The sequence below is a fragment of the Equus przewalskii genome, chromosome 4 (genome assembly GCF_037783145.1).
Source record: "Equus przewalskii isolate Varuska chromosome 4, EquPr2, whole genome shotgun sequence".
Taxonomy (NCBI): Eukaryota; Metazoa; Chordata; class Mammalia; order Perissodactyla; family Equidae; genus Equus; species Equus przewalskii.
This window is the reverse complement of record NC_091834.1, coordinates 20448668-20476187: the sequence shown is the minus strand read 5'-3', so window position 1 is coordinate 20476187 and position 27520 is coordinate 20448668. Positions and strand designations below refer to the sequence as shown.

Here is a 27520-nt window from a genome sequence, read left to right as displayed (position 1 = left end):
TCCTGACTGTATTCCATTTGGAGACAGAGCTGTGTGCGCATCACAGGGAAGCCTCCTGAAATGTCTTCAGAATGTGCCTGTGACCCCTGGAGTTGTAAATCCAGGGATCCTCTGGCTCAGATGGAGGCACCCAACTCCAGCGCTTGGCTCCCTGAATCGAGGGATGGCTTCTAGGCGCTGACCTTCGACAGTCCTGTCAAACCTGTCCCAGCTCTTTCCTGCTTTAGTTTCTTCTCTTGATTTTCTTTAAACCAAATTTTTCGTTGTTAGCATGCAGTTCTAAAGTGCAGAACTATGTTTTGTGGGATGCGTTTCTTTCTACAAACAGTGTAAGTGAAGAAAGAAAGATGTGGAATGGGACTATTTCAGAATCCCCAATATCTCATTGGATAGTCTGTTTACCAAATGGAAAAGCCCAAAATTAGAAAACAATGTTAGATAACAGAGAAGATGAAACAGATCAAGAAAGAGTGTTCTGTTTTGGTTCTTCCCCGTGAGGGAGCCATTCTGAATGTCATGAGATGGGGGGTGACCAGGCTTTGGGCTGGCTGTTTTCCTGTCTCTTGTCTCCTCCCACGAGGCCCTGTGACAGTGGGCAAGTTAGTAACCACTGCACAGTTTACAGTCTCCATTTGTATGTACCCATCTTGCATAATTACTGTGAAAAATCGTAGTAGTGATGGTGACGATAACTTGGAGTCCTGTGCTAAAACCTCCTGCATGTCTTACATGTTTCACTTAATCATCAGAGCTACAGATAGGGAAAGTGAGGCAGAGAGGTTTAGTAACGTACCTGGAAGTCACAGAGAGGTTACACAGTGGGAAAATGAGAATCAAAGCCAAGTCCATCCAACTTCACATTTTGAGATAATTTAGGGGAAACATCTAGCATGTGCCTATACACATAAGCTACCCTGTAAGAGTTAGTTCATGTGTCATGTTTTCCTCTTTTCCCCTGCGATCACTCATTTCTTGAAGGTAAGAAACTGCGTCTTATTTATCTTGAAAGTTCTGCTATAGTTGCTTATCCATAGTTGTATTTAGTAGATAATTGTTTAACGAATTCTTGAACTCGTGTGCCATAAATACACTTGTAGGTTCCAGAAAGGTCCTTAATTCCTGCCTCTACCCTCGGTGTGGGAGGTACTGGTAATTCCAGCCAAGCAAAGATGAAGACCAATTGACAGAGACCCTCCCTTCCTATGGTACCATTTACGAGGTGTCAGATATGGGTAAGGGATGATAAATAAGAGAATACGAAAGTCAACCAAGAAGACAGTGTGGCTCCTACTGACTGTTGCTTTGGAACCAAGCTTGCATCGTGGTTGTATGTATGCACACACACACACACACACACACTCACACTCACAAGGTGACTTCTATTTTCTTAGTCTCATTTCCTCATAGTGAAACTATGCTGTCTTTCAGAGATGATGTTCTTTTTGGGAAATGCTCAGCAAAATTTTGAATGGTAACATATTGGCCTCTGGTTGGATATTGATGCCAAAGTTGATTATAATTTTGATTTCTTTTATCTCCCTCAGCCCCCAGGCCTAAACACCTTTTATTAGGGTTGAGATGCAGAAAGGCTAGGAGAAAAGTCGTCTGTAATCCTCTGCCCACAAAGTAACTAATGCCCACATTCTTTCTGCTTTATGGAATACGAAGCACATTCGTGCCGCACCTAGTAATTGCATTTGCCCGTGTCATTAGTGATTATTCTGCAACACCAGTTTAAATGATAATAATGTAGTCCGTTGAAAGATATGTTAGAATTTCCTGCCCTGTCCTCTATTTCTTACGTATTTAGGTGACTTTCCTGTTAGAAAAACAGGTTCTTAACCCATTAAGAACTTGTGCTTTATATTTTAACCAATTGAACCCACCTAAGCGTCCTATGGGTTGAGGGCTGTTATTATCCCATATTTATAGTGGAGGAAACTGAGGCACCAAGGTTAGAAAAATTGCCCAGATCACACCCCAAATGAGCGACAGAGCTGAGTTGGAACCTGTGACTGTGGGCTATGGCATCTTGCTTCTCGCCACTGTGCTGTTCTGCCTCTGGATTAGCCCTCCACCCTTCTCAGAGGCCACTCATATCTTTTTTGTTTTTGATGCCTCACATTTTTCACTTGTTCAAACTGAGACGTCAGCCATAGGGACCAAATTTTCCTTGTCCTTGAAAGCAGCCAAGCAGATCACATCCCCGTAGTTGCCTCCTCTGTCCCGGACCACGCTTTTCTTTCCACTGTGCTCATTCCGTCCTTTCCACTTGGAAGATCATTTGTCTCCATGAGGAAGATGGGAACAAAACAGGCATTGAGACCCCCGCTCTCTCTTTGTCTGTCCCAGTGTTAGGCGAGCAGCAGACCTCGCCCTTCCTGGTTCTCATTTGGAGCAGAACTGAGACACCCATTGTCATCCTTTGTGATTTCTCAAGTCTCAGCTCTTCTGGGCCTTCGCTTCCCTGATGCTCTGACAGCTCACGCCATTCTTGTCTGTTTCCTTTCAGCAGATAATTGGACTCCATTAATGTTTCATGTTTCCTTGAGCTGTCAGGATGCTCGCCATTCAATAGAGGGCTTTATCCTCACGCTCCTGTTTTTCTGGTGTGTTGGCTTTTCATCCTCTTGCTCTGTAGTTTGCCTGTTTCTTTCATTCACGTGTTCATTCATTCATTCAACAAATATCTGTTGCTTGGCTAGGCCACAACAGAACTGGGGACACAGAAGTGAGTCATTTTTAATTTATTGGTCATATAACATCTGGACCTTTTCATCCAAGGAAGTATAAATTCCTTTCAGAAGTGGCAGGGTACAACTTACATATAATTCTTTCACTGTTAAGATCAGTGATGTAAGAATATCTTTAGATTTCCCTTAGGTAGAAAACCAGAATATACTATCTCCTAAAAATCTGACATGTTTTTTCCATTATATTACACTTGATCTAGATTAACCTATTTTTTAAACCACAATTAACCATTTAAGGTAAATATTGTTTGGAATAAGTTACTTTTATTATGTAATTTTAAACTCCAGTTTTAAACTCTATAATTTTAAATTCTAAAGATCTGAAGCTAGAGATTTTCTGTAAGGAAAAGTAACCCTGCATCCTTCAGGACAGAATGTTCTGCTGCTTTCAGAAGTAATTTAACAAGGTTACTAGTATCACTTTCGTTAACACAGCTAATATTATTATAGCCTACGGTAGATTAATCCCATCTCCAAGTCAGTTCTCAGAAATCTTAGTTTCTTACCTGTGGGCGGGCACTGTGCGCACGTCCAGTTATCCTGTCAGCGATCCTCGGAGGAGCAGACGGTTCAGTCGACTTAAATAACTGAGTGCCCAGCATTGGAGCCAGGGGCCCGCCTGGTCCTTCCACCGCCCTCTGCTCTTTCCCTCAGGACATACCAGGGCTGGTAACCGACACCTGCTCAACTCTGAATTTAGTTCTGACCAGGAAAGACTTTATAATAGTCCTGACTATTTTGGGGGGGCGGGGGGCGGGCAGGTTCTAGAGGAGATGGTGGCACAGATTGTTGACCTTTCCATCTCTCTGAGTATGTTTCAGATGTATTGAAAAATAATCCCAGTGGGCCATTAGTCTACTTGTGCGTCAAACAGCTGTGAACACCTTTGCGTGGCGAATGCTTTCGTTTGGGGAGGTTTGGCGTAGTAAGCCCCAGCTACTGACGCAAAGACCCTGGAATTCTGCATCATATGGGATGGTTTCTACCTACCTTGGAGCAAATGGGGTAACTCTCAGTGACATCTGTTCCCTTATATTTTCCCACCAATTGCCCCTTCTCGCCATGCTTTGTGGTCGCAGAGTTTTTTTCTTAAAACACAGTTCTGGACACACCACTTTCCTTCTCAGACACTTCTGAGTCCTTCTGTTGGTACAGGATGAAGTGCATGGTGTGCTTCCAGGCCCGCATGGTGAGGCCTCACTCTGCCTTCCAGCGTCTTCTCCCATTACACCTACATACGTGTCACCTGGGCACCAGCTGCAGAATCTACTTGTTTTTATGGAAACTGCTATTTAATTTTGTCCTTCCCTACCTTTGTCTCTGGGTACCCCCAACAGTGGTATTTTAACTGCTTCAGTGTGTTTACATTCTCCTCCTCTCAGTCTTGACTCAGATGCCATGGCCAGCTTCCTGGAAGCTCCTCTCTCTTGCCCCCTGCCCATTAAATAAGGTGCTTCCTCTTGGGTCTTCTCCTGTGGCTTTTTCCTTCTCCCCCAAACATAGCATGCTTTGCTTTGTTTCATAGTATGCCAGGTATGTGTCTCTCTTTCCAATTTATTTATAGGTTTCTTGAAACCAGGGATCATGTTTTTCTTTTTAGTACTTGGGGAAAACTAAAAGAATGTTGGAGTTTTAGCCACACCAGGGCAGGAATCAAAGCTCCACTAATAGCTGTGTGACATTGGGTGTGTATTTTAAGCTCTCTGACCTTGGTTTTCCAGTCTGTGAAATGGGCGTGATAGCATTTAGCTCCTGGGTGTGGTGCAGGATTCTGTGAGATGCCAAAGTAAATGTTCTTGCGCTGCTGCCCTCTCCCTTCCGCTCTCTGAATTACTCCTGACAGGCATGCAGTGCATTGGACATAGCAGACAAGGAACGCTTGTTAAACGAAGTCCTGAATTAGGTTTTGTCGAGTGCTAAGTGTCTGTGCTCCTTGGAGACAGGAGCAGTGAGTACAGGACTTGTGAAACATACCCTTCTTCTCTCCTTCCGATGGAAATGGAATCCTTCCCACTGCAGTGCCCAGCATCCCACCAAGTGCCAGCTCCTCCTGTTCTAATATGGTCTCCACTGGCGGAACTCAGTGGTAAAGGCACCGGTTTAAAGGGGCATTGATCTTACATCGAGCGAAGCTGCTGTTACCTAGAAGGACAGATTTTTCATTTCATGGTCACGATGAAGAAGGAGCGAGGGAAAAGGTAGTGATGTCTGAAGCACTGTCTTTTCTCAGGAGATTTAGCTGCATCCGTGGTTGAGTGGAGAAGTGCAAGGCTGTGCCATGCCAGGGAAGACAGTGCATGCAAAGGGAGAGAGACTGCCATGGCAGCGAGAGCCCAAGGGGAGCATGGCATCGGCTGCACTCCCTGGGTAGAGACTGAGTTGGATTGTTCTATCGTTCCTGCAACCTCAGGGACAACCAGATAGGCCTGACATGGCCAGGTGGGCTCACACAGGCAGAGGTCTAGCCTGCTAGTTACTGCTTCATGGAGAGAGATCCCTGTGCCTAGAACTGTCCTCCTTCCTGGACATGTGCCATCCCTTGTTGGAATTAGACAGTCTGGCATTTATTCACCTGGTGACCTGTGTGTAAACTGCCTGGTGGGCCTTTTTCCAGGGAACTAAAGGATAGGAGACTCAGCAGCCTCCAGAGAGTTTGGGAACTCTGCCTGGCTGTCTGACTTTCTGGAAAATTCTACAGCTTGATTGATGGTAGCTGGTGACTCCATTTTCCACATATTCAGCTAACATTTGCTGAGCATCTCCTGAGTGCCAGGCGTGAAATTAGGTGATGAGGCAAAGGTGAAAGAACATGCAGTTCTAGAAACTCAAGTTTAGTGAGAAAAAAACTAGAGAAAGTTAAAATTACAATGTAAGAAGGAAGCAACCTGTCAGGCGTGGGGGTGGACAGACCTGGATTTTACTCCCTACTCTATATCTTGGTAGCTGAGTGGCTTGGTGCCTCAGTTTCTTCATCTGAAGTCTGTAACAGTATGCCTAGTTGGCTGGTTTGGTAGGAATATTAGAAACCGCTTGAGCTATGAGATGTGCCTGACCTGGCACTTAGTAGGTGCTCAAGAAATGGTAGTTATTGTTTATCATCATCGTTAATAATTGTGATGTTATATATAGAAAGAGAATAAAAACCAAAATGTGCCTCCTCCCCGTCTTGTGAGTCCAGCCTGTGGACGTGTGCTCCCCCAGAATTTGTGTCCATCCAGACCTGGATTCTGAGAGACACTGTTCTGTGAGCATCCCTTTTTCTGGGGTAGTATTCAGGAGGTGCCATGTATACGTGTGCTGTTATTTCTCTGAACTGAAAAGTAATGATCATAAGAAGAATAATCTCAGTTAGGAATTCTGCTCGTTCCCTGACCCAACTCCAAAGATTTGGATTCAGAATGAATCCAAATGAGTCCCAGGAACCTGTTTTCACAAACAGAGGCTCCCAGGTGACCTGCCCATCAGACAGGTTCGAGGGGGACAGATCTAGATAATGCTGCCCCGCCTGCCCCATCCACATCCTGGAAAGCCAGCTCCTCTCTCCTGGGCATTTCAGTTCTGGGAGATGTGCCATTTCTTGGAATGGCCTGGTCCTTCTCCTGGAATGACTTTCCCATCCTGATGCCTCGGAACTTGGGCTCTTCTTAGAGCTGCTTGCCCTCTGCTTGACTGTCTTGCCTGTAAACAGAGACCTCGTTTTAAAATTCTTCTCTTCTGCCAAGTAATGAGCATAACTATCCTCAGAGAGTTTCTGGCCCCTACGTACTTGCTGGTTTGGGTACTTCATTAACTCTGCCCAGGTCCTTTTCATCTGAGGACACAAACTGGACTCTGTGCTGCCTTTTACTCCCTGCTTCTCCCTAACCTCTCTCACCAGGTGCCAGTGTGGGGGTCCCTCCTGATGGCTTGAGGTGGCCCCTTTCCTGAGGAGCCCGCTCTTTCTTTAGGTTGTCTCTACCCACTGACCTCCAGGAGTTGCCACTAAACTGGAGCAGGTTTTAGCTTCTTCCTAGAGGGAGTAACTTTTCCGGAGGTAGTATAAGAAGTTTCATATCCCTCCTTGCTACTTTGTATCTAGCACGGTCATCCTTTTCCAGAGCTGTTGCCTAGCCCTTCATTACATTTAGGTGGTGAGATTCTTGTCTGTTTTGTTAACATCTGTATTTCCAGAACCTGGAACACTGTCAGATACATTGGTGATCAGTAAATATTTGTTGAATGACGGAAAATATTGGCCACATGAATGTATTTTAAGTTTATGGAGTTAAATTCATGGAATCATAGAGTCTTAATATTGAATGGGATAATAAAGACTCCCCGGTGTCTAATTTACCTTTAAAAAATTGCCCTTTTGAGAGCACAGTGCTAGTGAGTGACAAACTTTTGGACTGTGGCCTGAATTTTCCCTCTTCAATTCCAGCGTTCTTGGACTCATATTTTTAAAGTTGATAGAAAATGAGAACCTTCCAGAATGACAAGTTATTTACATAGTTTCTTGCACCCAGACTTCTGCCTGATTTATGATGTAATAGAAGAATTAGGAATCAAAATCAGAAGGTTAAGAAGAAACACTAAATTGCTAAGGAAGACTTGAGAAGGATTCAGTTCATTTTTTGCCCCCTTTCAGTGATATTTTGTGAGTCTGTTTCTGTTCTTTTTTCCCCTCGAATTGTCTTCTGATAGTACAAATAGAGACTGCACAGCTGAATTTGTACTTTTTAATATAGTTTGTGGCTTGGGTCCTTGGTCCTTGCCCGACAGGCTGTAACTTTTTGGTAATGGAAAATTCCTTTCCTATGTTGTGTATGCTCCACAGTGCAGAATACAACTATCTTAAAAGACACGAAAGAGATTTATGTCATGTCCAGGTGCTTCCTTGCAACAATGTGGCAGGATGAAATCTAAGAAGGACAATTTCACTCTTTTCTAGGTGATCTTCACTGAACTTCAGATGCCAGTTATTGAATTTCAGTGAATGAAATCACTGAGTGAAACGAGTGAAAGCTTTCTTCTTTTTTTTTTTTTTGAATAGAATTATTCTACAATTCTTCAAAATGTAGATTAAAAAAGTAAGTCTCGCTGGAATCAAAGTCCAGAGTGATTAATCATTATTTTACGGTTTTTTTGCTTGTTTGTTTTGGTGGTAGAGGTAAAGTTGTCTTGCCACTAGATTATTTGCATCTGCCCTGGAGACCTGAGATCTGCCCTGGACTTTGTGACATCTCCTTCCCTCTGAGTGTTGCAGTTTCCTGGGCTGTCACACAGCCCCGGCAGTAAGGAGGGACTTGGCAGGACGAGGAAACGTGCCAAGCCTCCTGCCCTAAAAGTAGCTGCAGCCAGCATTCTCGACCACTTCTAGCCTTGGCCACTAGCTGCTCTGGGGCAGTGGGTGAAGCACCATTGGCACCGCTGGGTGTGCGAGGACACAGACTTACTGTTTTTCTATAGTTTGTGTTCATAGAGCCTCCACTGGTGGTTGAGCTTTGCAAGAGCCATCATAAAATGAATACCTTATCCTAGGATGAAGTTCATAAGATGAAAACAGGTAGGTTTGAACACCTACCTGCCATGGTTCAGAGGATTGGTGGTGAAGCATGCACGTTTGTATTGAAAACTAATGTTTTTAGGAAGAGGAATCCATGTTTAGTGCAACTTAGGACATGAGCAACCTGGTCTTGGAGCTTCACAAGCCAGGCTGTCTGGTGTTACCTGATAAGTCACCTGAGAAGCCAGCCCCAGAGGCCCCATATCACCCTCGGCTTCCACGGCCTGGGGTCTTCCCACATCTTGTTTTGCCTCCTCACTAGGTCCTTGCACTCACTCAGATTAATAGTTTTCTTCTCGATGTGACCCTTGACTCTTCTCCACAACTGAACCTTTGTCCCCACTGGTCACCCTGGGCCATGTTCTGGTCATACCTGCACTGGCCCCCAGGAGCCCACCCCTGTGCTGGCCAACACGAGCGATGTCCACACCATTTCTTCAGCTCTGGTAGTGGAGGAAGCCACATCTGAGCAGGTGTGCTGGATCAGTGGAAGAGGAGGAGCCGGGGGGCGGTGAGGACTGAGGGCATGCAGAATCAGGGAGGGAGGGGGTGATGAGCATCTGTCCACCAGAGGGGCGATGCTTGAGGCCAGTGAGCAAGTAGGGCGGGAGTGGTTAGGCAGGGCAGCCCAGGAAGCCTCATCTGTGAAGTCCAAGCGTGTGGCGTTGGTTCTGTTCAGGCAGGTTTAGGGTAGAGGGTCCCTGAAAAGTGCCCAAGTAAAGTTGCCAGACAAAGTTCTTAATTGACCATATTTGAGATTATTAAACATTCTAACTTTTAACCACTTTTACTATTATTATTATTTTCAATTGTGGTAAAAGGCACCTAACAAAATTTATCATCTTAACCATTTTTAAGTATACGGTTCTGTGATATTAAATACATTCACATTGTTGTGCAATCATCACCACTATCCATATACAGAACTCTTGTCACTTTCAAAACTGAAACTCTGAACCCATTCAACAATTATTCCCATTCTGTGTCTCCCTAGTCCCTGGCAACCACCATTTGACCTTCTGTCTCTATGAATTTGACTGCTCTAGATACCTCATGTAAGTGGACTGATATAGTATTTATCTTTTTGTGTCTGGCTTATTTCACTTAGCATAATGTCTTCAAAATTCATGCACGCTGTAGCAAGTGTCAGAATTTCCTTCCTTTTTAAAAAATGAATAATACTCCATTGTATGGCTGCACCACATTTTGCTCATCCCTTCCTCCATCGAGAGACCCTTGAGTTGCTTTCACTCCTTGGCTATTGTGAATAATGCTGCTTTAAACATGGTGTACAGATATCTTGCTGAGTCCTGGCTTTTAATTTTTGAGGAGGTATATACCTAATTTTACATTTTAAAAATGGATCAAAGAAAGAAAAAAACAGATTGAGTCTTAAATTCTTTGGTCTAATTATTGAAGAGATTTAATAGTTGAATATAATAAACCAAAGGTTTCTGTTGCAGTGCTTTAAGTTGAGCACTGAAGTGTAGCTGATTTATGATGGGGCCAGAACTGCATGACAGCTGCTAACGAACAAAAACCATTTTCTATCCTGAAGTCTGGTTCTTTTGGCCACTCTTCCTCAGATTCAGACATATTTTCAAGTGTAAACATCCTTTTCTGATTTAAAGTGATGCATATTCACTGTAGAAAATTTGCAGCATTTGAACTGGGATAAAGGAGAAAACCAGATTATAAAAGAGGACCATGACACCAAAATGTTTAAAATCCGCTGCCTTAAATGATGCCATTGAGTTTGTTTAATTTTACAAGTTTGGAAATGCCAGGCTGGTAAAATTTCAGACACTGGGCGTGTCGGTCTTGGGCTGAGGGGTCTCCTAGCTCCCTGGATGATGGGTCCAGAATGTGCCAGATGGCCCCACAACAGCCTCTTGGCCACTCTCTGGAAGGAGGCTCTGCTTTTCTTCAGCTGGAGTCACCCCGCCCCCGCCCAGCCTGGAGCTTCCTGCCCCTCCCAACTCCAGCACTGGCTGCACTTGGGGCTGAAGTATGGAGAAGGGGCCTAAAAGGCATCAGAGAATGCAAGGGCTCTTGAGAAGGGGTGGCAGCTCACCCCAGAAATGCCTCAACTGATTGGCTATTTAGAATGATGTTTGCAGGGACCATTGGCCACTCTGCCCAGTGTCTAGTGAGAATCATACTGGTTATGCATGGTGTCCAGTATGTGTTAGGTGCATGTCGTATCTCTTTGGGTAGATCACTAGATCTGAAGTCTTTGCTGACATTTCCCTCAGGCTCTGGAATCTAGGTGAGACTTAAGTCATTTATGTCCCCTCAGCTGGGGTCGGAGACAAAACACAGCCACATGCCCCGTAATGATGTTTCGGTCAGTGACGGAGTGCATATACCACAGTGCTCCCGTAAGATCAGTACCACATAGCCTGGGCACGTATAGGCTATACCGTCTGGGTGTGTGTAAGTACACTCTCTGATGTTTGCACAATAACAAAGTCACCTAATGATGCACTTCTCAGAACATATCCCCATCGTTAAGTAATGCACAACTGTATCATATTTGGTGTTCTTGGTTAAGTGTGTAAAAAGGAGTCGTAACACTATTTAAAAGACGATGACCATGCATAGGCTCAGGATCACTCTAAGAGAGGGACAGTTCCCACTTTCGCTTTTTATTTTCATGCTGTTTCTGTTTCCAGTGAAGTTTTTTACATGATTAAAAATCAAGCTGTATTCTACTTTGTTTCTACCTTTTTGGACATGTCATTTCATAGCAGTGGCTTCAAAGGGAACCACCACTTAGGTAGTGAGCCTTTGGGCTGGAAGGACTTCTTCTGTCATGAACTGTGTTGGTCTGATAAAATTTACAGGCCCCTAGGTTAATTTGATTTGCTGTTGTTCTCACTGGGTTTCCATTTTTCACATTAATACCAAATAAAGTACACTGTCAGGATATCAGTCCACGTTTATAGATGTTCTGAAAATCCTGAATTTTAAGAATAAGTGATATTCCGGTAAGACCTGCAGGGTGGGCAGAGGGTACAGAGCTGGGTGGCCCAGGAGGCCCGAGGAGCTGTGCTCAGGTTCCAGGCCCTCAGCTTGGAGTCCTGCTTTCACATCATCCCAGTGTGGCTTTTCGTGGATTTGAATTCCAGGAGCATGACTCTGCTGTCGCAGGAGGCGTGGCTGAGTACACCATCGTTGCAATAAGCATCTTGACCTCTTTGAAAGAAAAGAGATCAGAGTTCTAATCCCAGCTTTGTTGTCTTTGGCTTTGGGACCTTGACCCCATTGAACATCAGATTATTTGTCTCACTGCTAAATAGGTATAATAATACCTATCATTATTTTGAGGATTAAATCAATGATGTAAAATATAGGGGCACGTATAAGCATGTGGTAATTGTAGCTACTAGTGGTGATCACGTTGCATTTGGACACACACCTTGAATGTCAAGCCCTTGGTGAGGCCACCGTGTCACTGTGGCGTGTTGAATGACTACTTCTTTGGGCCTCGCTTTGCCTAACTGTGAAATGCAAAATTTACGCCTCTTAATTTCTAAGCCTCCTTTGAGTTCTTAATCTTTTTATGGTATAGAAGAAGAAGTTGTTTCTACATGGCCCTCTTGCTGGGTGACCCAGGCTGCTGGCAGGTTTTGTAGATCATTGAGCATCTTTGCTGACACTCCTTTGCTCCCCTCACCTCAGGGCTGTGCTCCCATCTGCCAAGCACAAAAGCAGGAGGGCCAGTGCAGAATGATTTCGTGGGGAAGTTCCCTCGTGTACTTGGGAGGAAAGGGTGCAGTGTGCTGTGGAACATTAAAAATGCAAATGGGAACCTGCATAATGTATGCCCAATGTTTGCTTTCAAGTTTTGAAAGAGCCCTGTGAACTTGGATAGTTTCTGCTGCCCAGACTGTCTTTTTAATACTTTGTGGCAGGCTCTGTGGGCAAACGGACGAGAAGGGCTAGTAAGCCTGGGGTTCATTCAGGAACTGAGTAGTTTCTGGTTTCAGGGTTTTGGAATTGTAAAAATCCTCTCTCCTTCCACAAGGGAGATATGATATTAGCCTTTTTTTCCTGAAAGAATTGATTTTCTCCATCCGTTGTTAACAGAGAAGGGATCTGGGCAGCCCCAGGTCGGTCAGCATCCAGGGATCCTCGGACAGCTTCTCCTCTCAAATCGGACCAAAAGGAGGCCTGAATATGTGGAGCAACATGTCCAAAGTCAGACCAGGGCAGGGGTGGAGCCCAGGGACCTCTGCAAGTCCCGCAGTCACTGGGGTAGAGGAGCCTGAGGCTTCTCAAGGAGGGGCTGCATCTCTTCGTCGTTCTCTCCCCAGCCCCCTGCACGGTCACTGACTCATAAACAGTGCCTGCCTGCTTCTCATCTGTGTGGCCATAGATAAGGATTTGATTCTAAGTTGCTTCTTGATTGTTCTTAATCTAAGTAGTTGCTGTAGCTACTTAATCATAAGGGTAGCGCTTTATTTAGACAGAATGTGAATATTTAAGTATAGCTTTAAGGAGAGCAGGTGACAGATTTCATCAAAGCAGAGAATCAGTGGTCTACATATTTCCTATTATTTACAGAGCTGTCTGGTAGGATCCTGGATCTATAACTTGCTATGGGATGCTTTTGAAGGGGGTCCAGATGAAGTAACAAGACAACAGAAGAAAATGCCAGAGCTATCAAGGATCTGGAAATATGACTGGATATGTATGCAGCCTTCCTAAGTGCACAGTCCTGCATGTGGATGAGGAAACGGACAGGCATTCCAAGAAGAATAATGAAGATATCATCCGTAAAAACAAAGCAAAGAACCAGTCTGCCTGGCCTCAGCAACCTGAGAGGATCGTTGCAGTTTTAACGTTGTCTAAGTGTATTGTACCCAGCATGTGTGTGTATTTTTTCCAGTTTCATGTCACCTGCTGGCCCTGAACATGCTTTGGATTATGATTCCATCCACGTGGCCTGTGGGTCCTGGGGCGGGGAAGGGTCTCTGGAATCCACTTCGTAACCGACCACTGATGGAGCCCAGCAACCTCCCCAAAATGTAGAGAGGACTCTTTCAAATGTATTACAGTTGTAATAAACCCCCCCCCCCCGCCGCAGATTCTTATGGATTGTTAAATTAACCAGTTCATTGATATGTATTTTCTCAATTAATAGGCACTGAAAATGGCAAATTACATTATCTGTGGGAGTTGGGTGGAGAGGAGAAGTTGCCATTTTTGACCAAGTTTGGGAAGATAAGTTTCTCTTGTAAACACTGAAAAGTTAGGAGTTGTGAATATGTGGCTCCGATGCTACAGATATTTACATGCATATGCTGGGTAGATAATTCTAGGGTTTTTATTTCCTGTCTCAAATCCTGCCTGCCTGTAGTAACCGCTGCAATAAGGCATTGATTCTATGTATTTTTTTAAATAACATGATTTGAAGTTGCATTTGTATTTGGAGTTGTGGTTCAATGACTTCATTTTATATTTGCGGAATATCTTTAAATATCATGAATAAGAATAGAAAGGGATACTCCAGCAGTACAATACCTCATTGTTTTATTCTGTGTCCAAACAACTCTACATACTAAAAATTAATTCCATGAGAATAGAAGATTAATTGGTGTGCAAAAAATATATTTCAGTAGAGTGTTAGGTTATATCTGCACAAGATTTTCATTGCTTAGAGGCCAACAAAAATAGCTTGTCAAGTGAACATGGTTTAGGTTTAAAGCATTTTGCAGGTTGGATCTTTAGTTCTTATCCAGATAGAAATGTGCAAGAACCTTGGCCTTTGCATGTGTGTTCGGTTCTTTTCAGATATGGTACTGTAAAGAATGCTCCTTTTTTCTTCTCTACTCTCACTGAATACTTCTGTACTCCAGATGTGTGGGGGTTTTTCCCACAGTTGGCAGTTCTCTGACACCAGCTGGGTGTCCTACAATTCAGTTAAATTCTGACAGTACTTGGTTCGATTATTTGCTAGAGCAGCCCACAGAACTCAGGAAAACAGTTTACTAACTGGATTACCAGTGTATTTTAAAGGATGCAACTGAGGAGCAGCCCGATGGAAGAGATGATAGAGCAAGGTGTGGGGAAGGAGCTTGGGGCTTCATGCTGGGCATGCCATCCTCCCAGCACCTTGTGTTCACCAACCCACAAGATCTCCAAACCCTGTGGGTTAGAGTTTTTTATAGACACTGCATTATGTAGACATAATTGATCAAATTACTGGTGATTAAGTCAGCCTCCAGCCCCTTTCCCATCTCCAAGGGTCTAGAAGCGCAGCCGAAAGTCCCAACCCTCTAATCACATTGTTGGTTCCCCTGGTAGCCAGCCCCCATCTTGTGCTTATCTGGGGGACTTTCCAAAAATCACCTCATTGACATAAACTCAGGAGTGGTTGAAAGGGGCTTGTTGTGAATTAAAAAAGATGCTCCCTTCAGTTTTATAATAGTCCTGGCAATATCTCAGGAACAAAAAAAGACCAGATATTATAACACTGATGCTCCTATCACTCTTATCACTTAGGAAATTGCAAGGATCTTAGGAGTTGCGTGCCAGGAACCATCGAGGAAGACCAAAATACCTATTACTTATTCTATCACGACTTCACCAGTACCATCTATTTTTTTCTTCTCAGGAACCGAGATACTGCTCATACTTAATTTATCACCCTCTAGGGTTTTAGCATTGTATGCAAGTCTGCCCCACCCTGTCTCACAGCCATCCCTTACTTAAGAGTGTGCCTTATATATCAAAATGGGAGGAATTGTTAATGGGTGCTGACCTGGGTCTGTGAAGAAAGGACGGTAACCATGTGTCTTTAACACATAGTGCAAATAGCATTTCTTTAAGGTGCCAAATAATTTAGTAAAGCAGATCCAGTGTCATCTTTAATATCTAATTAAAGAAGACACTAGATGGTGCTATAAACTAAGCAGGGTGCAGGGAGGGAGGCCAGGCCGGGCCGCAGGTTAAACCCTCCCTGTAAATCTCCTGCTGACCCCTGTCTGCTGGCCCACGTCCCGCCTCCTCCTGGCGTGGTTTGTGGAGGACATTCACCCAGAATAGTTTATTAATCCAAACACAAATTTGTTTCACTGAATTTATATCCACTTTAGAAGTAAACGAGCCTCAGTTTGCTAATGACAGTGAGGCTAGATGCTCATGTGAGTTGGAGATCAAATGAGTGAGCTGATACTTGGGACGCAAGTCAATGCCCCGTTTTGGGTTGGGGTTATTTAAGGAAGGAGAATAACTATTAATAACTTGATTTACAACCACGTTGTCTGATCTATTTTTGTGCAGTAAATACATCCTTATAAATCTGTGTGAAGTGAAATTGTATGTGTAAGATCGTTTTCCCTTCCCCTTCCAGTATTCCTGCCAGAGGGGCGTGCAGTCTCATGGAAAATATTTTGCATCAAGTTAGCATTGAATAGACACTACATTTGTTTCCAGGAGAGCTGCTTTGTTAGTGCCCTGTTTATGTGATTCTTCCCTTTATGTGACTGACCCTTCAGAAAGGCTTTCACACTTGGGTGGTTACTGAGGACGTGGATTCACGCGGCCGGCCACACGCACAGGAATGGGAGTCCTGCACGATGGACTCGCTCACGGAATGTGGGCCCTATGGGATATTTGCAAGGATGGAATGCCACTTCAGTAATTCAGTGTAGTAATTAAAAAAACTTGGTGTAGATATGGAGAAGTGTCTTCTTTAGAATCAATCTCTTAAAACCGCTTTTTGGAAGATTCAATGATTAGTCCTCATTAGAATGTGACAAAGTCCTAAGGAAAGTGATCACCATAAGTGACTATTATCTAAACAGATAAAATGCTAATTGACCCCACAGGAAATTTTAATGTTTGTCCTAGAGTAACATATTTTAGATTCTTTAAAAAGTTTGATTTTTGCTCTAAGGGCTATGGAAACTATGCAAGTTTGAAACATGCTGATATAATGGTTGGACTCGGTTCATGAAAATCATGACCTACCAAGTGACTGTTATCAGATTAACCTGGCTTTGTTTAATAGACTCACAATAAAGTGTATTAAAGTAGAAAGTAGTTGTAAATAACCCACCTCAGAAGAGAATTAAAGCATTTTGAGGCTTGTGTTGTGTTTATATTTTGGCATCCAATTTATATTTACTTTGAATAATTTCACAATTACTTTGCATTCCCCAAAGCTTAGTGGCCTGGCTGCAGAGAGGGGTGACCCAGGAATGACCAGGGTGGCAGAGAGAAGGAGCAGAAGAACAGGACAGAGAACCCATGGGCTGCCCTACATGGCGTCCCAGCCAAGTGCTTTCAGAAATGCTCAGGGAAAACATAACTCAGATGAAGATCCACCTGAGGGAATCCAGGCTTCTTATTTTCTTGGAAGAAATCTGTCAGAGAGCGAGAACTCTCTTCCCGTTTGGGAAGGAGGGTGAAAGTGGTGAAAGCATTGGTCTTCGTGTTCTGCTGGGTTTTCTCCTGTTATGAACAAGTGTGAATCACAGCTGTGTGACACCCAGTGGACCTGTGGAGTGCTCCTGAGCCGCCCGGCCGTGACGTCCATGCCAACATGTGCATCATCGAAGGCTGATTTGATAATTCCACGGAACTTTAGTTTTCACCCTGTGTTGATTCTTAAATGGTCCATTAAGATGGAAATATTGAGTGGTTAATGGGGTGAGTTAGGTCGGCATATATACTACTTAATTGTTTTACAGGGCTTAAATTAAGGCGCTATTACGTATGAGCTAAATAGGAGTATAGGCGATGAGTGGCAGTTAGGATGGATACATTCTAGAACTTTCCTGAAGCCCTAGATTTGTAAACTCCTCTATAACTTTATGCTTCTTCTCATAAGATGAACCCCCAAGGTCTCAATAAATGTACCGCTGAAGTCTCTTGTTTAGTGCTGGTTCTTTCTGGGCAGCCATCACCCCCGGTTTTTATGGTTGCTGAGTGTGGGTCCTCAGTTTACGGATGAGGACTGTTTAAGACCACAGTGCCCTGTCGGACAGGGTCCGTGGGCGTCTGCCGCCCTGCATCCCCCAGGGCCCCTGACTTTCTATCAGCCCACTCTTCCCCTCAGACTCAGCAGGAGTTCTGCCTGCTGACTCTGGTGTTCTTCCTTGTGATATATTAATTATTGATTACATGGTAATTATTAATTATTGATTCAGCACTTTTGTCCTTTTAATATCTGCCCACAGGATTAATATTTGACTCCTCATAACCTGAGTTATAGCAGCATCTTTCATCCTTCCGCACAGGCCCTAGAAATGCAGGGCCCTGCTCACACTGACTTCCCCCGTCCGGATTTGGGGTCCATTTCCATGCCCCGCTCCGCCCTGACTCTAGCCTGGTTATTCCCCAGCTCCTGTCCACGCCACCTCAGCCAGCTCTTGCCGGTGGCCTCTGTTCCGGGTTCCAGCAGTGACTGCCCTGGGCGGGCCTCCATGTCTCATCTCCGCTATGTCTTTTCTCCTCACATCTGTCTGTCTGTCCATCCTCCTCAGGGCTCTGCGCGTGATTCGTTTAAAGCCTACCACATGTGGTGTCTCTCTCCCAGGCCTTCCTCAGACCCTGTCTTCCAGGTACTATTGCCTGGAGGGTACAGAAGCCGGGGGCGGGGGGTGGTCTGTGGCCTTCAGCTTCTGCCTAAATCTTCCCCTGGTTCTGACCACGGGGCCGCCCTGCAACCCCTCCCTTCAGCTTCTATGCTTTCTTCAGGCAGGTTTTGTTGTCGTCGTTCTGTTTTGTTCTGTCTTGTGCCCTTTCGCCCGATGAGACAGGGAAGCTGAAGCAGAGGCATCTGGGACTTTTGTGGGGAGAGGAGAGGCAGGGAGGGCCAAATGTTCCGGAAAGATCTGTGAGCTCATTTATTGATCATGCACCTGATGAGGTCAGAGTGTAGCCGCAAAACTTGTTTTCAAATTCAAGGTTCACTACCTAGCGCTCGCGTGATTTGGGGCAAGTTGCTTAATTCCTCTCAGCCTATTTCCTCAGCTGTTAAGCCAGGTTAATCATCACCACTTTCTATTGTTTTGTAAGGAATAAGTGAAATAGAGCTAATAAATGACATTTCCTGAGTGTTTACCGTGCGCAAGGCTCTGCTACAGAGCAGATAGTAACTGGCGCACTCCTCACCCCCACCCTGCGGGGTGGGTGCCCCTCTTAAGCCGTGCTGGCGTTGGAGAAACCGAGCAACAGGACGCAGGCCCCTGGCCTGGGCACCAAGCCCTCAGAGCAGGGCCAGGCCAGCCATTTCTCAGCACCCGCCCGCTCCGCTCTCCCTTCCTGCCAGTTAGGGGCTAGTCACCTTTGGTGGGTGAGGGTCTTGCTGCTCTGGGCCTAAGCCCCTTGTTTGTTCAGTGGGTGTCACATGGAGCTGTTTGGGAACAAATGAGACTGGATTATGTGACTTGCAATATGCTGCATTAGAGTCCACCTCAGTTGTATTTGCCGTGTTGTTAAGAAGTGACAGATCTGAAAGCGCAGACAAAAGGAGTCAGGGTTATTAGAATTATTAGGTTACAAATGAGAGAAACTAAGTCCAACGAGCTTAAGCACAGTTGTTAGGGGGATATAGGACTGCTTTACAGAGCTCCAGGCAGGAATGCAGCCAGGCCTCGGAAAGGAAAGGATGGAAGCTGAGTTGTGCACACTGCCCAGAGCCCGGCCCGTGTCCCCAGGCTCCCTCCCACATTTCTGAGTGTGCTGGGTTACATCCCTTGTTGTATGTTAGCAAGGGTTCTCCAGATGGGGTGTACATTTATATATACATATGTATGGGGGAGATTGATTTAAGGAATTGGCCCACATGACTGTGGAGGTGCAAGTCCAAAATTTGCAGGATGGGCCAGCAGGGAAGAGTTGCAATTCAAGTCTGAAGGCAAAATTTCCTCTTCCTTTGGGGACATCAGTCTTTTACTCTTAAGGCCGTCAACTGATTAGATGAGGCCCACCCACATTATAGAGGCTTTACACAGACTCTACTGATGTAAATATTAGTCTCATCTGAAAAATACCTTCAGAGCATCCTTTAGAATCATGTTTGACCAAATATTGGGGTACCAATGTCCTAGTCAACTTGACATATAAAGTTACTCATCAGAATCTCTGCATGTGCATCTCTTTCTGGCATTTGCTCTGGCATTCTCAGTGCCATCTTTGCTTCTCTCTCTGTGTCTGCCCCAGGCCTTCTGTGAAGACAGACCTTCTCTGGCTCTCCGGCCAGTGGAGGGCAGAGGAGGGGCACCTGGAGATTCGCAGGTACATGTTTCATCAGCAGCCACACAGTGAGCCTGTCTGCCATGGCTTTGGCCACTCGCCAGCCCATTTGGTGGCCTTAGTGGGCCAGGGCTGGTGTCTTTGTTGAGTGCTCTTCTGTTCTTGTCTCTTCTAGACTTTCAGGGAAGGGAGAGTCTTGATTGGCCTCCTTAGGGCTTGATGTCCACCTGTGATCCGGCCAGCTGAGGCCGAGGCAGTGGGTCATGCTATGCGACCATGGCCACTTGTGGCCCACCCATCCTGATGGGTCTGTGAGCTGAGCAGATGCTCCAAAAGATGTTCCCTGTGCAGGCAGGTAGAAATGCATTTGTTCTACAGTTATTGAATTACCTCTGGAATATCAATAAATATAATACATCTCGTTCCTTACAGAAATTTATGCTTATCTCAGTTATGCTCCTCTGCCCTCAAATGATATTTTTAAAAGTTGTGAATTTTGGAACCTGCCCCCTAAGATACACATTTGGCTGTGACCCCTTGCTGCTGCTAAAGGTTCTTTTTCACTTTTGCCTTTTAATGCCCAGAGGATGACGTGGACCTGGAAGCCCTGGTGAACGACATGAACGCGTCCTTGGAGAGTTTGTACTCGGCCTGTAGCATGCAGTCGGAGACCGTACCCCTCCTTGAGAACGGCCAGCACGCCCGCAGCCAGCCAACACCCTCAGGAACAAGGTCCCTCCAGCCACAGGTGTCCCCACGGCAGAAGGTGCAGCGCTCCCAGCCTGTGCACATCCTCGCTGTCAGGTGGGACCCGTGGCCGCGGGGGCTGAGCCTCCGAGAGTGCGCGGGTGCTGTTGCGGGGACGCGACACTGCTCTCTGCTCGGCCGATGCACTCCTTTCTGTCTAGCACGGCAGCACTGGGTTGGACTTGGTACCTGGTTCAGTTGAGATAACTTTTACTGAGCAGCCGCTCTGTGCTCAATGTCATGCCAGGTGGAGGGATGTGCAGGAAAACCATCAGAGGAGAATCCTCTGGAAAGAATGGCTGCACAGCCAGTTGAGGGCTCCAAAGCCCCGCTGCCCAGGGTGGGGTCTGGGGATCAGGATCAGCGGTGTCCCAGAGGGCCTGTCAGAAATGTGCAACATCAGACACTTGATCACATTCCCCAGGGGATTAAGCAGACAAGGCACAACCTCTGTGGAAATACTGGGGCTGGAGGAAGGGACTTCCGGGGAGGAGAGAATGTTCCTTGCAAGTGGCAGATCTCTGAATTGGGTGTTGTGGGGTGAGTAGGAGCTGAGGGATGGGGGAAGGGATTTCATGAGCAGCAGAGACGATCCCTGTTGTCCCAAGTGGCAGGATTTCCTTCCTTTTTACGGCTGAATAAAATTCCATTCTATGTATATACCACATTTTCTTTCTCCATTCGTTGCTGATGGACAACATGGATAGTATGCTAAAGAAATAAGCCTGTCACAGGAGGACAAATACTACATGATTCTGCTTCTCTGAGGAGTCACAGTCAAACTCATAACAGTAGAGAGTAGAATGGTAGTTGCGGGGGCCTGGGAGAGGGAGATGGGCAGATACTGGCCGAAGCGTACGAAGTTTCACTTACACGAGGTGAATGAGTCCTGGGGACCTGCTGTGCAGCTCGAGCCCTCACTTGACAATACTGTATTAGACACTGAAACGTTTGCTAAGAGGGTGGAGCTCATGTTGTGTTCTGATCACTATCATCACAATGTTAATAAATAAAGAAGGTAGGAGTTCAGTTTGCGGGTGGTGGATATGTTATGGCCAGACTGTGGTGATGGGTCTCGTGTATACTTATCTCTAAACTCATCCAGTTGGAGAGATTAAATATGCACAGATTTTTATGTGTCAGTCATACCTCCACAGAGCGGTTTAAAGAAAGAGATAATCCCAACAGGTGGGGGCCACATCCAGAGGGTCTTTGTGAGCTGTTCCAAGGGGAGAGACAGGAAGGGGATTTGAACAGGAGCAGTGAGGAGATTGGATTTGGGTTTTGGCACATAATTCTGGCAGCCTGGGGTCAGAGGGCAGTAGGATGGAGCACGGCTGACTTGGAAGCTGTTTCAGGTACTGCCTGGAGATGGTGGTGTCCTCACCCGGGATAAAGGAGGGAGGGACTGGGTTTATCAGCACTGAATTATGGAGGGAAGTAAGGGGACACAGTGTTAGGGAGCCTCAACTCTGTCTTGAGTGCCTGGGAGGTGGGTGGCCAGAGAAGTTAGCAGAACGGTTGTTGTGAAGGGGCGTGGGGTGTTAAGGGCATTGTGGACCTTCTGAGTGTAGCTCATGAAATCCAGGTGAGAAACAGGGCAGCTGCTGAGAAACTGGGTGGCCCCCTCCCGGGTCAGTGTTGCCTCTGGCGAGTTTTCAGGTGAGGATGGAGGGATGAGGATGGGTAAGGGATTGAGATCTGCCTGCCTCCCGGGGCTTCCTGGTGGGAGGGTGTGTGCTGCACTGTGTTTTGAGCCTTGGTCAGACTGAGGGTTCTGGTGGCTTCTCCTTCCTCAGCACTGCATCTTCCAGGGATCTCGTTTCCTTTCATGGGGTGGGGAGGTGGGGGTGAGGGGTTCATTTCTGCTTCTGGAAACTTCTGTGAGGCTCTTTCTGGTCTGATGTGCTGGCTCTTCTGCAGATGACCCTCTGGCTCTGACCCTCTGACTCTTTGTCTGAGAGTAAAGGCAGAGCTGTCTGCAGGTGGAGTGCAGAGGCTTGGGTGCCATATAGTCGGCTGCCTCTCGGGCTTCCTGCCTTTGGTCACATCCATCCTCCCAGCGTTTGTCTCCCTCTGCTCTCTGGAGCGTCAGCTCCATATTCTTAGGTCCTCATGAGTTTGGTCTGGAGGGAGAGACTCATCTCCCCTGTGAGCTTCCTTGGGTCCAGGGTCTGTCAGTCACCCATCCGTGGTGGCCTTGGGGAGGGCCCTGGGAAGACAGGGTTGCAGCCCACACAGGGACAGTACCCAAAGCTGGGCCCAGATGGAGAATGATGTTGCAAAAGGCATGGCTCCTTGCCAATTAGTTGCCCAGGACCCTTGAGCATAGAGTTCTGGATGAACTTGGTCCTGTGCTCTGACAGCTGCCTGTACTGAGTCCCGGGGAATAGATGGAGCAGGCCTGCTCCCTAGGGCAGCAGGCACTCTCCCTGCCAGAGAGCAGACACTGTTTCTCAGGCCCAGCCTCTTCTCACTGATGTTCTCTCACATAAGTAGTATCGTTTCTTACCTTCAGATGCATTTAGAAAAAAATGGGCGACCAATGTGGGATGCCAAAGGTTTATTATGTAAGTGAAGCCAACTGCTGAGCACTTCCTGTGTGTAAGGCTCTGTTGAATATTCATTTATTAGCTGGTTTAGTGGTCATTACATCCCCACGAGGCGGGTGGTGTGGTGACTCTCAGTGCCCAGGTGAGGAAAGTGAGGCACCAGAGGAAGTGACTTGGCCTACACCTGGCGAATGGGGTGCCCGGATGCAAGCCCAGGCTGAGGGGCCCTGAGGGGCTCCAAATGCAGTGAGCACTGTGCTGGGTATGAGGCCCACGGGTCAGGGTCTGCACCGTGGCAGGCTCCCCAGAGAGTGTCAGATGGAGGCAGGTGCAGAGCAGAGGAGGAGAAGGTAGAGAAACTTCTCGGACAAGGCCACAGTTGAGCTGTCAGATCTTGAAGGAGGAGCGGACTGTGGTAAAGCAGAAGGGCAGTAGGCTTGTTCTGACCTGGACAGACGGAGGAGCATGGCCCTGCCCATCTTGTCCCCATCCCTGACTCAAACATCCCTACATCTTAGCTCCCCTCTCCACGTCAGTGGGATGTATCTTTTGGCTGTCAGCCTCTTGAAAGGGGATTTTTTTCAGCTTTGTGTAATGTCACTTAGTTTTACTTTAGGTAATATTTATGAACGCCCATAAAGTCAACACAGGACTCTTTTTTTTTAATTTTTAAAAATAATTTATTGAAATGAAACTCTTACGACATAAAATTAACCGCTTTAAAGTCAACATTCAGGGGCATTTTGTGCACTCCCAGTGTTCTGCAGCCCTACCTCTTTCTAGTTTCAGAGCATCGCTCCAAAGGAGACTCCCTACCCATGAAGCAGTGTCTCCCCACCCCCATCCCCACACAGCTCCAGGCGGCCACCAATCTGCATCACGGAGCTGTGAATTTACCTATTCTGGACGTTTCGTATAAATGAAATCGTACGTTATGTGGCCTTATGTGTCTGGCCTCTTTCACTTAGCATAACTTTTTTTATTAGAGATTTTGTTTTTAAGAGCAGTTTTAGGTTCATAGCAAAATTAAGAGGAAGACACAGAGATTTCCCATATCCCCTGCCCTTCCAACACATGCATAGCCTCCCCCACTGTCAGCCTCCCCCACCAAGGAGGCACATTTGCTACAACTGATGAACCTACATGAACACGTCCTAATCACCCACAGTCCATGGTTTCCATTACACTTCATTCTTGATGTTGTACGTTCTGTGGGTTTGGACAAATCTATAATGACACAAATCCGTCATTATAACATCATACAGAGGATTTTCACTGCCCTAAAAAACACAAGACTTTTAAAAATGTTCAAAACAACCTACTAAAGAGAGACGCTTTTGTGAACAACTGGAATGCCAGACCATCAGCAGCTTGTACTCTAAGTCAAAACAAAATAAAACTCTCGTTCTTGGGGTTGGTCACTGGTTAGAGGTCGTGGGCCGGAAAATACTGAAAGTGGATATGGCTGCATCTCCTCTCTTCCTCTGTAGGACAAGGGACAGACGTATCAGTTGGACACTTTGCCAAGGCAGAATCTGTTATGGGAAGAAGCTATTATGTTAACAGTAAAAATAAACTTTCTGGCATGTTGTCAAGCGACGATAGGAGGGCTTTCCCTATTCGGAGTGCTGAGCTCCTTCATGCCATGGGAGTATGTCAATCAGTGAATCACTTCCTGGTCCACCTGTAATGGCTGGACCAGCCTCTCAGAATCAGGCTAAGTTGGTAAAAAGAGAACAAGTAAAAGGTCACAGCATCCGTTTCTCTAGTGGCAAACCCCCCAAGAAAGCTAATGGATCTTTAATGTAGTCAAATTGTAAAATTAGCTAAAAAATTATTTGAAGACACAGCCTACATGAGGAGTTTATGAGGTGTGTGTAACAAGGAGCAGGACTGGGATGCTGAGCAAAGTCAGGGACCAAACTGCAGCTCAGCTGGGGGCTTGCTTCTCTCCTGCAGGTGGGCAGCATCGCCCTGGGATGGACGGAGGGGGCTCCGCTCTCAGGAAAGCCCTTAACATGTGGACAGGAAGCTGCCAGCAGGACCCTGGGGAAAGGAAACTTAGTGCACTTTGCACTGTTTTTGCTTTGACTTTGAACTTGATTTTTCTGCTGTTTTCATAATTGCATCTGATTCGCCATCCTGTGTGTGTTTGCTTAATTGTCTGTCAAGTGAGGTTTGCATTCTTGGGAGGAGGCAGCCCTGGAGAGATGCCAGAGAACAATGTGGTGCAGATGCAGAAGTGGCTCCCCGTGGCATGAGTGGGGTGCAGCAGGGCATGTATGAGGTGACCTGAGCACAGGCTTTGTGCTCCAGGGAGGATGGCTACCTGAAGTATTGATTTCCAATTAATTCAGGATCAACAACCTTTTGTGTAAATTAGCATTCATTCCAGAATTCAGATGAGGGCACACGAAGCCTCTTCTAGTATTTTCATGTGGTTGAAGAAGTGTTCATTTTAAGGTCATTGAAAAATAGTTGTTCTCGTGAAAATGCTCTTACAAACCTCTTCCCCATCAGGTATTTATTGAACTGAGAAGGTATTTGGAGAAAATGCAAATAAGTACACGTCATGCGCTGAGCATCGTTTCCTATGTGAGCACACCCACTGGCTTCTCGCCCCCCACTGTTTAATGAGTGAGGGAATCTGTACTCTTTGAGTCTGAGACTGGCACTTTTAAATAAAAATTCAGTTGTAGTAAAGTACACATAACATCAAGTTTACCATCTCAACCATTTTTGAATGTATAGTTGCCATAGTGTTATGGATATTCACATTGTTGTACAAGCAGTCTCCAGAACTTTCATCTTGCAAAACTAAAACTCTATACCCATCAAACAATAACTCCTTGTTCCTCTCTCCTCCCGCCCCTGGCATCCTCTGTTCTACTTTCTATCTCTGAGTTTGAGGACTCTAGGGACCTCATAGAAATGGAATCATACAGTATCTGTCTTTTTGTGACTGGCTTATTTTACTCAGCATAATGTCCTCAAGGTTCATCCCTTTTGTAGCATGTGTCAAATTCCCTTCCTTGTTAAGGCTGAGTAATATCCTCTGTATGGATAGACCACATTTTGTCTATCCATTCATGCATTGATGGATCCTGGTTTGCTTCTGCCTTTTGACTATTATGAATAGTCCTTCTGTGAACACGATACAGGTGTACAGGTATCTATTTGAGTCCCTCTTCCAGTTCTTTTGGGTACATCTTAGCAGTGGGATTGATGGATCGTGTTGGGGGGTGACAGCTTTTAATGAGCGATTGGTTGTCTCTTCTCTCCCAGGCGCTTACAGGAGGAGGACCAGCAGTTTAGAACCTCGTCTCTGCCGGCCATCCCCAACCCTTTCCCCGAGCTCTGCGGCCCAGGGAGCCCCCCTGTGCTCACGCCGGGCTCCTTACCTCCGAGCCAGGCCACTGCAAAGCAGGTGAGCGTTCCCCTGGTTTGAAAGCCAGGCTGCTTGGCTGTGGGGTGGGCACCATTGAGCTGGCTCGTTGCTTTGGGGAGAAGGGAGGGAAATTGTGGGATCTTTTCTCTTAGTTCTTTTCCTCTTGCTACTGTACTTGTTTTGTGAAGCTTTTTAATTTACTGGCCCCAAATTTCATTTATTAAGTCAGGGATGTACCTGTGTTTAAGAAAGAGTCTCATAAAAATGGGGGAAAAATAATAACTTAATGCTTAAAGATGAGTTTTAGTTCTCTGACAAAATTTTATCACTGTATCATCGTCATTACCCAATAATTCTGTATAACAGAGGTGTTAAACGCTGAGCTTTCTCAGGCACCTGACCTTCAGTCCAGCATAATTGAAGAGTTTCCCTGTTACATTCCTGACTTTGAGTGTGATGTGCTCAAGGTGGAAGAATTTTCACTTGACCTAGAAGGGGACAGTCACCTGTTCAAACTAGTAGTTTCTACCTTGAAGTGGGACCATGAGGTGTATGTTATACAGCCACTGTCCCCAAAGGAGGAAACTGAGGTACAGAGAGTTTCAGTGACTTGCCCATGGTCAAATCACTGGTAATCAACTTGTCAGAGAAATGGACTGGCTGCTGCCTCCCTCCTGGTTGGGAGGGCCTGGACCAGGGTGGGTTGCAGGCCCAGGAGGGAGACCAGTGCTGCTGTGGTGTGGGGCGTGATGAGAAGAGTATAATGATAATAACAGGATGACAGCAACCTCCAGCATTCACTGAGTGATCTCAGAGTGCCAGGCGTGGTCTCACTGGTTTATATGTTTATTTATTTGTTTATTTATATGTTCATTTATTCCTCAGAACAAACCTGAATTAGGTATGAATGTTATCTCTGTTCTACAGTTGGGAAACTGGGACCCAGTGTGAGTGATGGCACTGGGTGTGACCCAGTGTGATCAGTGGAGCGTGGTGTGACCCAGTGTGAGTGGTGGAGCCTGGTGTGACCCAGTGTGAGTTGTAGAGCCTGCTGTGACCCAGTGTGAGTGGTAGAGCTGGGAGTGACCCAGTGTGAGCAGTGGAGCCTGGTGTGACCTAGTGTGAGTGGTAGAGCCTGGTGTGACCCAGTGTGAGCAGTAGAGCTGGGAGTGACCCAGTGTGAGCAGTGGAGCCGGGAGTGACCCAGTGTGAGTGGTAGACCTGGGAGTGACCCAGTCTGAGTGGTAGAGCTGGAGGGGGATTTGATATGGGATCTGGAGCCTCCGATTTTAGCCACTAAACTAAGTGGCTCCTGGGACCTTGA

The 27520-nt window shown here is 46.0% G+C and overlaps 1 protein-coding gene across 7 annotated transcripts in view; it reads left to right on the top strand.

The window, feature by feature from the left end:
• The window catches only part of GRB10 (growth factor receptor bound protein 10), a 205173-nt gene that overhangs the window by 98376 nt on the left and 79277 nt on the right, over positions 1-27520 (top strand). For 6 of the 7 annotated variants that reach the window (XM_070615612.1, XM_070615608.1, XM_070615609.1 and 3 more), the window contains 2 exons: positions 20094-20313; positions 26094-26235. In XM_070615612.1, the coding sequence (XP_070471713.1) occupies positions 20129-20313; positions 26094-26235 (327 nt within the window). In that variant the 5' untranslated portion in view covers positions 20094-20128. Of the gene's footprint in view, positions 1-9292; positions 9354-20093; positions 20314-26093; positions 26236-27520 lie in introns of those variants that run through there. The other variant, XM_070615614.1, reaches the window with a different exon arrangement.